General features: G+C 43.4%; 1 protein-coding gene across 1 annotated transcript in view; it reads left to right on the top strand.

Annotated features, from left to right (window-relative positions):
- The window catches only part of TANGO6 (transport and golgi organization 6 homolog), a 190,183-nt gene extending 178,872 nt beyond the window's left edge, over positions 1 to 11,311 (top strand). Inside the window, 2 exon segments of the mRNA XM_074286127.1 lie at positions 10,402 to 10,476; positions 10,478 to 11,311. Of these exon segments, the coding sequence (XP_074142228.1) occupies positions 10,402 to 10,476; positions 10,478 to 10,579 (177 nt within the window). The 3' untranslated portion in view covers positions 10,580 to 11,311.
- The last annotated feature ends 1,716 nt before the right edge of the window (positions 11,312 to 13,027 follow it).

Here is a 13,027-nt window from a genome sequence, read left to right as displayed (position 1 = left end):
AATACCACTTTCTTGTTGCACATTAAGTATTAGATTCCAAAGGTATAAGTAACCTGGGTATTTAGACAGTAGTGCTAACAATTTACATTCACTTCCCAGTGTTCCTTCTCTGGGTGTAGTTGTTTCTGTCCATCATTGATCAGCTGGAAGTGAGTTGGATCTTCTTTATGTTGAAGACATCCACTTCCATCAGAATCCTGTATATGTTTTGAAAATAAAAAATTATAATAAAAAGAGTAGAAAAAAAAGAAAAGAGAAAGCTAAAAAAAAAAAAAAATGAGAAGTGAGAGTCCCTCTATCTTCTGTTTTGTTCAGCCAATTGAGTTTTAGATCAAACATCAATTTTTGTCCAAAGACTCAAGTCCATAATCTGTGAGAATCAATTAAAAGAACTGAGGGTATTGAGCCTAGGGAGGACTGACACACCCCATAGCAGTCTTCAAGAGCTTGGAGCCTTGTTCTCTTGGTCCCCAGAGGGCAGAGGGCAGGAGCTGCACAAAGGTAAATTCTGTCTGTTAGTCGGTCCACACGCACTCCAACACTCCCCTTGTTCCATGCACCGATCTGAGGCGTTCCAAAGTGGCAAGGGCTGTGGTGAGGACGTCAGGTCCCCTCCTTGGAGGTCTTCCGCACAGGCCGCTTGTCCGTGTGCCAGAGGAGGATCTGTCTCCAGTTCTGGCTGCCCAGTGACCCATTCAGTTCTGAAGGCCTGTGAGCACCGGGGCACCAGGCTCCTTAGCCCTCTGGGTCTGTATATCCCACATTCTGCCTCACCTCCAAAGTCCGAACCCAACGCCTTGAGTCAATGTTGAGGGAGGTGGTGGCCACGGTCTGGCCTTGGGCTTTCTCTGGTCTCTGATGATATTTCCCACACATTCTAGGCATTTTGCTTTTCCCTCAGCCTCTGGTCCAGGGCTCTGACCTTGCCTCCTGAAGTCAGTACAGGTAGACTAGATAAGCCCGATTCCTTCCACAAAGGTTCTACATCCTGTTAACTACCTGGCACTGTACGGGGATGAATCCCGTCAGGGAAATTCCCTGTGGAACAGTGTCTCACTGGTGCCGTCCCTAGAAACTGGGACACTTCTCCGTCCAGAAGTCTTTGGGATCGAGACTGGGCTGGGGAGGGTGGCTTAGGCTGCTTGGTACCCAAACCTGAGAACCATGACGTATTCTCCCCCATCCATCTCTGAGCTCCCCCCTCTCCCCACCCTGGTGCCCTACAGCCCAAGGATAACCCAGCAGGGCTGAAACTGCAGCAGGTCAGCCCTGGGGGCTGAGGATCTGGGGGACCTTCTCCAGCCCATCTCACCAGAGCCCTCCTCTCCATCCCAGCTTCCTCTGGGCCTGGGCCTTCCTGCTGCTCTGCAGGCTCCTGAGCCGGGCACAAGGACTTGGCCCTTCTCTGCAGGATATCTGCATTATGATTTCCCAGGGCAAAGAGAAATGAAGCTCTTCCTGCTTCGTGTGTCGTAATTGAGTTCAGTTTTAATGCCAAGATTTTAATCACCTTCCTAGGACAATGGACCTGGGACCCAGAATGCAGCAGCCTCTGCCTGCGCACACACCAAACCCTTTTTGGAGCCTCCTTTGTTCTATTTCTGTGCCTGTGGGGGTGTGGGGAAGCTGCTGCAGGCCCATGGTTGCTATTTAAAGACATTCAGCATGCTGCTGCTGGGGCTGCCTGGCTGCTGCAGCAGTGGTTGTGTTCACTCCATCTCAGGATGGATGTGTGACCTTGGGAAGCCCTTCAGAGCGAGGAGCAGCCCAGACGGTTGCATCTTACACAAGTATCATCAGCTTCTCTCCTCTTGCCTCCTTTCAGAGCAGCTAATCACTAGCTCCATCTTGGTCTCTGTCTCCTTGGCTGCCCAGTCAATCTGCCTCCCAGTAGCCTTTTTGGTGTTTCAGCAGTTAATCCCCCTCTCTTTATTCTTCAATGAACAGTTAGTAATACCCTCCCTGCTAGAGCCTCCAATCAGCACTTGAGGCCCTCTGCCCATTTGTAACAGTCAGACACAATCCAGAAAGGGTAAAAACTGCATTTATCTCTGGGGCTAACAGAGGAAAATGCTTTGAAAAATAAATGATTTTTTTTTTTTTTAAGCTCAGCAACCTTCGATTTATAACAATGCATAGAGCACACTCAATATTCTATACCTGTCAAGCAAGGGTAAAAATTCCCCAGACTCCATTAGTAATCCTGTCTTTCTTTTCTGACCCTCCCAGAGCTTTCAATGAAATGTCTCAAAAGCCTAGTCTTTTTGTTTCCAATTGGTGCGATTTCTTGCCCTGTGCCCATCAAAGAGGAGCTGTGAGCTTATTGATAAAGAATTGATTCTTTTCCAAGCCAGGAGCTTCCCCCACGAGGTCAGAAACACCTGCTTCTTATTCTCCTTTGCCTTTCATTTCCCCATTATCTTAGATTATTCACCTCTCGGACAAAACCGGTAAAACACTTAGTCCTAATTGTGGCCTGCTTCTTTCCAGTTTGTGCAGGAGGAATTCCTCTCGCTAGCTGTATGACATTCAGCTTGGTCCAGGTGTTTGAACTGATCGGATGTTTGACTTTAATAAACAGTTACTGTCTACTCTGAAATCCGAATTACTGATTACCAGGATTTCTGAGGACCCAAATTATCTCACAACATATTTGCTACTCTTTTTTTTTTTAGCTTCCTTTTTTAAATTATGAACTTAACAAACATAAGCACGAACATTTCCATATGCAAAGAACAGGAAAAGAGGTTTTGTGTATGAAACTAGGAGTCTCCATTATGCACATTTGTTTCTTTTTTTTCCTTCAGTTGATTTTAAATTTAACATGGTAATAAAAGTACTGTTCTGTTTGCATGTGACCCCTTTTGAACTTCTTTCTATGTGTTTTTAAATGTTTCGTTAATACTATTTTCTTTCTTTCAATTTCTATCACTAGACCTTTTTATATTTCTACTTCCCCCCATGCTGTGAAATAAAATTTTTGAAAGCTATATTTATCTTGATTTTTTAATTTGTTCTTTTTCTAGCTTTTTTAGTTGTAAGCCCAATTCATTGATCTTCTCTTTCTCTATTTTAAGCAAGTAAACATCTAGAGATATAAAATTTCTCCTAATAACCGCTTTGGCTGCATCTTACAAATTTTGGTTTGTTATCTCATTATTGTCATTCTCTTGGATGAAGTTATTGATTGTGGCTATGATTTGTTGTTTCACCCATTCATTCTTTAGGATTAGATTATTTAATTTCCAATTAATTTTTGATCTATTTTCTCCTGGTTTTTATTACATGTGATTTTTATTGCATCTTCCCCCCCCACCACAGGATTTTTAAGAAGCCAAAACTTAGGCCTGCAGGCTTTAGTCAATGAAAAAAAATGCATTTATTATTTATTATTTCTGCCTTGCTGTATTTGCATATCTATCTTGAAACAAAAAGTTTATTGAAATAAAACAAACACACATTGATCTCTGAAAATATGTCTCACCCTGGAGCACTAAAGTCCTCAATCTTCCCTTACTTCTTGGCCTGGCTCTAGCCATGCTTTGTCTTTTCCAGCCGTTGCCTCACCCTCTGTTTTCCTTCTCTCCTATCCAGAAGCATAATCAAATTAATTTTGTGATTGCTTCTGCAAAGAGTATGTCAGCTTATTCCCTATGATCCCATCCACCATCTTTTCAAACCAGTATTTCCCTCCTTTGCCATCACTTCTCTATTTGTCATCTCCCACTATTAGACTGTAAGCCTGTAAGTGTAAAGGCACTGCCTTTACTTTTCTATTTGTATCCCCAGTTAGCACAGTGTTTGGCAGGTAGGAAGCACTTAACAGATGCTTTTTAATTTATTCATTCTGCACTATCTACTTCTCTGCCAGGGTGTAGGGAAAAATACTTCGTCAGAATTCTAGAGTAATGTTTGGCCATCGCATCAGTCAGAAGTAAGTCTTCCAAAGTTGTTTTCCTTAACAGTGTTGTAAAATCAATCATTCTCCTAGCTCTGATCACTTCATTCTGCATCAGTTCATATGAGTCTTCCTAGGTTTCTCTTGGCAAAATATCTTATTTCATTTGTGTTTCAGATTTTGTTCAGCCCTTCCCCACTAAGTGTGGGGGGCAATCTGTACAAAGGTATGGTGACAAGAGATGGAATGTCATGGAACCACAAGCACACCAACTGGTTGGAGCATGATAAGCCAGTCACCAAGCACTTATTAAGCCTTTGCTCTGTGCCAGGTTCCCAAGATAGTCTGACCTCAAGGAGCTCTCACCTTAATGGGAGAACACAGTTTATAGAAGGAAGCTGAAGAGCAGAGGAGGGAAGGAAAGGGGAAAAAGAGGTGCCCTGGAGAGAGGAAATGTTAGAGGAAGTCTGGAGAACTGTGAGACCTCAGTGCCCTGGGCACCCTCTTTAAATGGGGGTTCTGTATCTAGCCAGTTGGAGGGGCTGCAAGGGCTGAAGCGAAGTAGTAAAGAAGACAGAGCACCAGTCTCTTCACCCTGCTTGCCTCAGTTTTCTCATCTGTCAAATGAGCTGGAGAAGGAAACGGCCAATCTCTCCAGTATCTTTGCCAAGAAAACCCCAAATGGGGCCATGGAAGCTTAGACAGAACAATACCTGAATAATGAGCTTCCAGGATGAAGAGCATTCAGAGGCATGGGAGAGGAATTCCAGAATGCAGCCTGGAGAGGATGTATAGAATATCTGAGGGGGATTAATGTATAATCAGTCTAGGATGAATAGACTGGACCAGATTGTGAAGGACTTTAAAATGTCAAATAGAGATGTATGTATGTTATACAAAAGACTCATTTCTAATCATATGGTCAGAATTACACTTTAGAAATATAAATTTGTGATCAACTTTGATAGACTTTGTTCTCAGCAGTATAATAATCCAAAATATTTCCAAAATACTTTTGATGTAAAATGCCATCACATCCAGAGAAAAACTATGGGGTCTGAATGTAGATTGAAGCATGTTATTTTCACTTTTTCTTGTTTTGTTTTGTTTTCTTTCTTGTGGCTTTTCCTTTTTGTTCTGATTCTCCTTTTACAGCATGACTAATGTGGAAATATGTTTAACATGATTGTACGTGTATAACCTATATCAGATAGTTTACTGTCTTAGGCGGGGGGGAAGGGAAGAAAGGAGAAAAAATTTGGAACTCAAAATCTCATAAAAGTGAAGGTTGAAAACTATTCCAGTTACATGTAACTGGAAAAAATAAAATGCTATTGAAGGGGGGGGAATATAAATTTGGCATGTCTGTGGAAGAAGGATTGAAAAGGGAAGAGACTGGACTGCAAGAGGACCATTTTGGAGACTGTTGTCATAGTCCAGTTGGGAGAGAACCAGGGCAATGATGAGGAAGAGAAAAAGGGGAGGTATTGAGATAGTATCATCAACAAGACTTGGCATCCATTTGGATTGGGATTGGAGTGTACGCAATAAATATTGCATAGATTATGAATCTGAGTCAAGAAGAGTAGTGATGTCCTCACCAGAAATAGGGGAGTTACTAGAAGAAGTGTTTCATGGGAAAGAGAGTTTGTTATATTTGGGGTGTGTTTATGGGAAAGACAGCTGTATTTGAGATGTCCAGAAGGAGTGTGTTTTATGGAAAAGATATTTGGTTGTATTTGAGATACCTAGAATTTGAGATGTCTGTGGGACTCCTAGGTGATACCCAGCCAGGAGGTGAAGGATGAGAGTGTTACTTTGGGGAGATGAGAGATGGCTATATTGACATGGCAGAGAGATGATTGTTGGATCCGTGAAAATTAAGTAGATAAGAGAAAGAACAGAAGGCAGGACAAGACTGGATCCAGGACATAGTCTATCACGCAGGAGGGCCAGGATATGAAAGATAAATCAATTCAAGATGGAGGAGAGCAAAAAAGAACAGTGCCATGAAAACTCAGGGAGTAATTAGGTTCAGTCACATGCTGTAGAGCTTGGTGGAAAATGAGTGAACAAAGGTCTTTGGACTTAGCCTGAACCTTAAAGAGAGCAGTTTCCATCAAATAAAGAGAATGGGGCCAGTTTGAAAAAAGCTGAGAAGTGAGTGGGAGAGAAGCTATAGAAGAATAGCTTGAGAAGATGAAAGAAGCATCAAGAGAATTTTTTTTTTTTTAGTAATGGGGAAATTGTGGGCATATTTGTAAGCAGCAGGGAAAGACTCAATGGATAAGTAGTTTATATAATTATGGAGAAAGGGGGAATGATTGAAGGAGCTGGCCATCTTTTTCTTCAAAACTAGACCAAAGAAGGAGAGTATATGAAGGTGGACAAGAAGGAATTTGGGTTAAGTGCCTCAGTTTTGTTCGGTGAAAGATGAAACAGGGTCTTCTGCTGGCAGAAAGGAGATGGAGAGGGTGATAATGTTAGGTGCCTTTAGAAGAGAGGTTTTTAAAAGCTGCTATAGGGGATGGGATAGAAAGCCAAATCAGGGAGATTCAAATTAAAAATATTTATAGTAATTTTTCCTGGGGGGCAAAGAATTGGAAATTGAAGGGATGCTCATCAATTGGGGAATAGCTGAACAAATTGTGGTATATAATTATGATGGAATATTTTGTGCTATAAGAAATGGCTGTTGTGATATGGGAGCCACCGCCAGTGGCTGCTGGAGGTCTAACTCAGACCTGTAGGATGGATCTCTTCATGTGAGAGGATGATGATGAGATAAGGAGATTGAGAGGCTGTTGCATTCTGTGACCTCTCTCCTCTTCCCTCTGCCTCCAATTTATTTCATTCCCAATGCACAAGGAACATCTGCATCTAAAGGCTGCTTTGCAATTCCTTCAAATGTCACAGCTGTGAAGGCTCTCCGAGAATTGACCTGCCCCTTCATTTAGGCATGGTCCTTAACAAATGGCAGGCAGGATGCTCTCAGGAAAACTTGGTCAAGATTTAGATGAGCTTCTACACTGAGAGAGAGGACAATGGGAACTGAATATGGATCACAACATAGTATTTTCACTCTTTTTGTTGTTGTTTGCTTGCATTTTGTTTTCTCATTTTTTTCTTTTTGATCTGACTTTTCTTGTGCAGCATATTTGTGGAAATTTGTATAGAGGAATTGCACATGTTTAACATATGTTGGATCACTTGTCAACTGGGGAAGAGTGAGGGTAAGAGAGAGAAAAATTAGAACACAGGGTTTTGTAGGGGTGAATGTCAAAAATTATCCATGTAGATATTTTGAAAATAAAAAATTTTAATTAAAAAAAGATTAAGATGAGCTGATAGAGAGTGAAATGTACTGTGTACAAAGTAACAGCAATATTGTTATTCTGAACCATTTAGCTATTTTCACAAAACAATAATCCAAGACAACTCCGAAGGACTTACAGTGAAAAATACATCCCCAGAAAAAGAACTGATGGTGTCTGACTGCAGATTGAAGCATGCTTTTTTTTTTTTTTTTAAGTTTATTTGTCAGATTTTGTGGAATTTTTGGTCTATGTTTTCTTTCATAGTATAGAAAGGTTTTGCTTGACTACACACATATAATCTGTATCAAATTGCTTGCCTTCTCAATGAGGGGAGTAGGGAAGGAAAAAGGGAGAGAATTTGGAACTCAGAGTTTTAACATGAATGTTAAAAAATTGTTTTTACATGTAATTGGGGAAAAAATAAATACTACATAGAATTGCTTTAAAAAAAAAAAAAAAGTCAATCAGGGAAAAATAAAAGGATTGACGGTAACATTGAGGGCCCAGAGGAGATTGGATAACATTGATCTGCAATGGATCCAGTTAATTTGTAATGTGACTCGCTCTGTCTTGGCTCAGCAACACAAAAATGGTGCAGAGAGATGGGAGAAAGGATCCAGGATAGGGGTCTGGAAAAAAACAATGAAGTTATAAGACAAATGAACTAGGGATTCATTAATTATAGTACACAGCCATCAGAAGCCGTATCTTAAGATTTTTATATCTCATATGTTAGTACAATTTCTTAAATATTTTATTCACACTCTTTGCCACTTAGAATTTATTGGGTAGGGGAGAAAAAGAGAAGGAAGGGAAGACAGTGAGAGAGACAAAAGAGAGGGGAGGAAGGGTGAGATAAAGAGGGAGGGAGGGAGGAGAGAGAGAGAGAGAGAGATCTCATTTCCCCTGCCCTTTGGGATTGTGCTCATTTGTAATTATTTATGATAACCTGATCCCGGGATAATAACAGAAGAATGGGAGACATTCATCTAATTTTACTTTGTAAAATCACTTTTAATTTTTACCACCTTTTTTCTTTTAGTTTTCTCTGGCCTATCCAGCATTAGGATATTCCAGAGGCACTTTGAGGAGTCAAAAATGCTCTTCCTGTTGTGAGTGCTCCTGGGTCCTTCAGACCCCCTGGAGGTCTCCCCTTCCCTTTTGAATGTATGCAGGCCGTCCATGATCTTTCTAGGCCAAGTCCATCCCACTTGACCATCCCCATTCCTGCAGCATCCATGGTACATGCTACAACAAGTCTGTGCCAGGAAAAGGAAAAAAATATCAATTTTTTTTTTTTTTGGCAAAATGCCCTTGCCATCCCTCCTTGACATTCCTCAAAGAGTCTGACTACTTCCCAAGGATATCCCCAACCCAACTGCCTCTCAGACAGAAGCAGTTCATTTCTCACCACCCACTGTTGTGAACCAACATTTGACTTTGCCCCCACCCTCAGTATTGAGGGGGGTGAGTGGCAGGTGTGCTGAACTGTTAATGAGAGGTTTCCTAGGTAGGATTGCCTGTATCCTGCCCACCACAGAGACTCCTGTGTGTAACTTTACCTTTGAACTCTCTTCATGCTCAGCCTATGATCTGAGGGATTTGATGACAATCCCTCCCTGACGTGGTGCTTTGATCCATGGGGAGTCCAGAGGAAGTGCTGTGATGTGTGGGATTCCCAGAGTTACAGGGATTCAGGGAGGAAGAGCACCAGTGAGTTATTGGGATTAAGTTTTTAATTAAAAAGGAGCTGCGCTTGACACTTGGTGCCTAAAGGAGAGATCCTGCAGCTGGCGTGAGTGACCTTTGCACTTTTACAGGTAATTCTTATTCAAGGATAAAGCATTATTGCAAGTTATCATTATTTTTATCATACAGGGAGGGCATGCTGTATCGTGAGGACAATTTAGAATCATCAGTCTTGCTCTCTGTAGGGAAATGAGGGGCTTCCAAGTTCTTTCCTGAACTCCCCCTTCCCCCACATATAAGTGCCTTTGAGAAGAGGAGCCCAGCACAACCACTGGTGCTCTCTGGCTGGGACAAAGTGACCTTGCCACAGACAGCACAGAATCCATGAGAATGAGGGCTAGCCCTGCTGCTTAAGGAAGCTTGCTCTTTCAGGATTCTTCTCGTGTGTTTATCTCTGACAGAGAAGGAAGGGGGGGTATGTACCTGGCCCTCCCTCTTTTTGTCTCCCTCCCCCCACAGTGCCCCAACATTCTGATCAGCAAGAAGGAAAAAGTCTCCAAAGAAGAGCCGTCTGTTCTTGTACTGAATGGAAAATAGCTGCAAAGATGTTTATTATGCCTTTGTGGAACTGTTTCTGAGACTGAATTCTCAGATGATTTGTTTGACTTGGAGATTAGACAAGTAGATAGATATGGATAGGTAGGTAATAGGGAGATAGATATGGATAGACAGGTAGGTAGATATGGAGGGAAAGAGAAAGAGAGAGAGAATAGCTAATAATGGCTAACAAATAATATGGCACCTACTGTGTGCCAGTCACTTTACATGTATTATCTCATCTGATCTTCCAGAAGGTAAGGGTGAGGAAACCAAAGCAATGAGTAATGAGTAAGTGACTTGCCCAGGATCACACAATGTGTGTGTGTGTGTGTGTGTGAGGCTGCATTTGAACTCAGGGCTTTCTGCCTACAGGTTATCCACTGTCCCCCTTAGCTGACCTCATAGGTGGTCATGATAACACACTATATTTATTCATAAAATCTTGCTCTAGTTTATGCTGCACAGTCATTTTAGGACCCCTTCTCCTGTGTCACTTCCTTTTCTTTTTCTTTTCTATCCCCTACTTTTTTTTTTTTTTTTTTTTTTTTTTTTTTTTTTTTTTTGGCTCTTACCCTCTTGATATCCAAACTAGGATGGGATCCTTGGAAAAATTATGAAAGCCACAAGTAATGGGGGGGAAAGACCTCATTTATCCAATTAGCTTACCAATTTCAGGGAGAAAATATATTGTCAGAGAAAACCAATAGTAAATCATTGGGATTTTCCTTTCCTTGGTGACACAGTGACAGCAAGGAGGGGAATAGCAGAAGCACTCAGTGCTGGCAGCCATTGCTTCTCAAGCCTCTTGGCCCCGTGGGGCCCCCCCCCCCTTGCTGGCTGGGAGCGGGAGGGTCGTCTCTCCTGGCCCTGGGTTCACCTGTGTGCTTCTCTCTGCAGGTGCTGAGGGACGTCCTGAAGGACCTTTATCACCTGCTGAAGCACGTGGTCCGTGTGGAACCCGATGAGGCGACCACGCTTACACGCCCAGCTCGCCCTGGAAGAACTTGATGGGATCATGAGGAGCTTCCTGTTCCCACCCCAGAGGCTGGAGAAGAAGATAGTGGTACTCCCCTAGGAGGCCCTTTCCAAGGGTGGGCAGCAGCCAGTCCCCCCCCTGCTCCCACTGCCTCCTGCTGGGAGACCAAGCACATCACCAGTCTGCCAGCCTCAAGGGCCCACTCATGTCGCCTTGAGAGCCAGCCTGCCGGGCAGGAATGAGGGGAAGGGGTCGAGGCACCCGCCCCCCTCCCCATCTCTGCTCTCCTCTCACTGGGGAAGGGGGACCCAGGAAAAGATAGCACGTTTTTATAAGCAGTAGTGACTTTGGATGGCCTACAGAGTCTCCCGTGAAATCCTGCCCCAGTGGGAGGCTCATTTCTCTGAATCCCATGAGGAGCACTTGCCCATTGATGCTGAGGGTGGTCCTCCTCCCTGGGGTCACCATACAGAAGGGACCTCGGGGACCCTCGAGTGCAGCCCAGCGCCTTGCACTGTCAGTTGTAAGTTAGTGCCTCCTGACAGCCCGGCCAGGCTTCTGGTCCCCCGGCCATCCCGAGCAACAGGGCTGCGCCCCACATGAGGACTGGCAGACCGGGCCTGCCAGCCTCTCCAGAACAGGGCTGGCTCTGCCTGCTCCTCCCCCCATCTGGTGGGTTATGGCATTGTCAATGGCAAATGGAGTGAGGGGTACGTTCCTAAATGTAGCGCTCGCCCTTTGTGCCAGGGGAGAATTTCTGGTTCTGATGGGAGAGGGCATCTGTTTAGAAAGGAAGGTGACATAAAAAATCAATAAAAATCTTAGAAGAAAGATGCCGTTTCATCAGTTACTGAATTGATAGTAAGCATATCAGAAACCATGTTGGACACTTTCTGGGGAATTATCCCCGGTCGTACGGGCCAGGTCTCCCTCTCCAGCTCAGTCACCTTCACTGTGGCTAATTTAGATATGTCAGTAGCCGAGACTTCACTAATCCAAATTCTGTGGTATTATTTTGAAATATAGCTAAATTAATGAGAATAGCTAGCATTTATATAGTTTGCAGAGTGCTTTATGTACTCTCATCCCCACGATAACCCTATGGGTTGGTGCTATTAAAATCCACTTTTCCAGAATGAGGAAACTGAGAAAAGCCAAGGATTCCCAGGATCACACACACAGTTAGGGTCTCAGGCAGGATTTGAACCCAGGTCTTCTTGACTCCCAAGTCCAGGCACATGTTATCCCACCAAACTAACTCCTGCCCTCATTTCTGCACACTTTTTCACTCTTTGCTTAACCTTACCTGGTGAACCATATTAAGGAGGAGATACATGGATGGATGGATGGAAGGAAGGAAAGGTAGTTAGATAGATAGACAGGCAGACAGATAGATTAGATGGATAGGTAGATAGGTGGATGGATGGATGAGAGAAAATAGGATAGATAGAAAATAGAAGGATAGGTAGATAGAAAAATAAATAGATGGGCTTACAGAAGGATTGATGGATTAGATCCACGATGGATGGAGGCATGGGCAGATTCACAGACATAGATAAATGTAGAGTTAGAGAGATGGAGCGATGAATAAGACAGACCTATATCATACCACATGTGTAGCTAGGCATGTATAGGTATATGTGTATTTGTTTCTTGGCCTGCTTGGTGTCACACAGGCCTCTCAGTCAGGTCTCCCCCAGGCCCCTATTTTTCCTTCTTTCTTTTTCTTTTCATCTTCTTCTTTCCAAGTTTGCTTCCAAAGCCCTGCAGTCATGTCATGGGGTAGGAAAGTCCATAAAGGCCACAGCGAAAGAGGCAGAAGGCCCTCCCAGTTCTAGCTCCCTTTCACTTCTCCCCTTTCTTCCTGCAGCCAAGCACTGCCACAGAATCCACTATGCTCTCAGCGTCTTTTATTGACCAACCTGGTAGTCTAGCTGGATGGCCCAATAGATACCTTCTTGTCCTTGGAGTAAAGAAGAGCTGGGTCTAATCTCAGCTTAAACACTTCCTAGGCTCCCAGAGACTCTGTCATGTTCTGATAAACAGAACAAAAGCATTGGATTATTTCAAAAATCAAATAAATAATGTGTGGAAAGGCTATATATCACTTATATGTCCCCTCGGGCAGCCAGGTGACATTATGCATAGAGCACTGGGCCTGGAGGCAGGAAGAACTTGTGTTCCTGAGATCAGATCTGGTCCCGAACCCTGGGAGAGACACTTCACCCTGTCTGCCTCAGTTTCCTCATCTGTCAAATGAGCTGGAAAAAGAAATGGCAAGCCATTCCAGTGTCTCTGCCAAGAAAACCCCAAATGGGGTCACAGAGAGTGTGTGACTGAATAGCTTTGTCCCAGTCTCCTCTCATAATTGAAATTTCCACTTACTAGTCTCCCTTTTATTCTTTTACAAGTATCCCATTTGTTCCTAACCCAGTTTGCCTTCAATTTTTTGGTCTTCCTATAAGCCCATCTGCCTCTTGACTAGTGGGGAGAGCATCAGTCAGGAGGACCCGAGTTCAGCAGGGCCTCAGACACAACACTTCCCAG

Source organism: Sminthopsis crassicaudata, chromosome 2 (genome assembly GCF_048593235.1).
Source record: "Sminthopsis crassicaudata isolate SCR6 chromosome 2, ASM4859323v1, whole genome shotgun sequence".
Lineage (NCBI taxonomy): Eukaryota > Metazoa > Chordata > Mammalia > Dasyuromorphia > Dasyuridae > Sminthopsis > Sminthopsis crassicaudata.
This window is presented reverse-complemented; position numbering and strand designations above follow the sequence as displayed.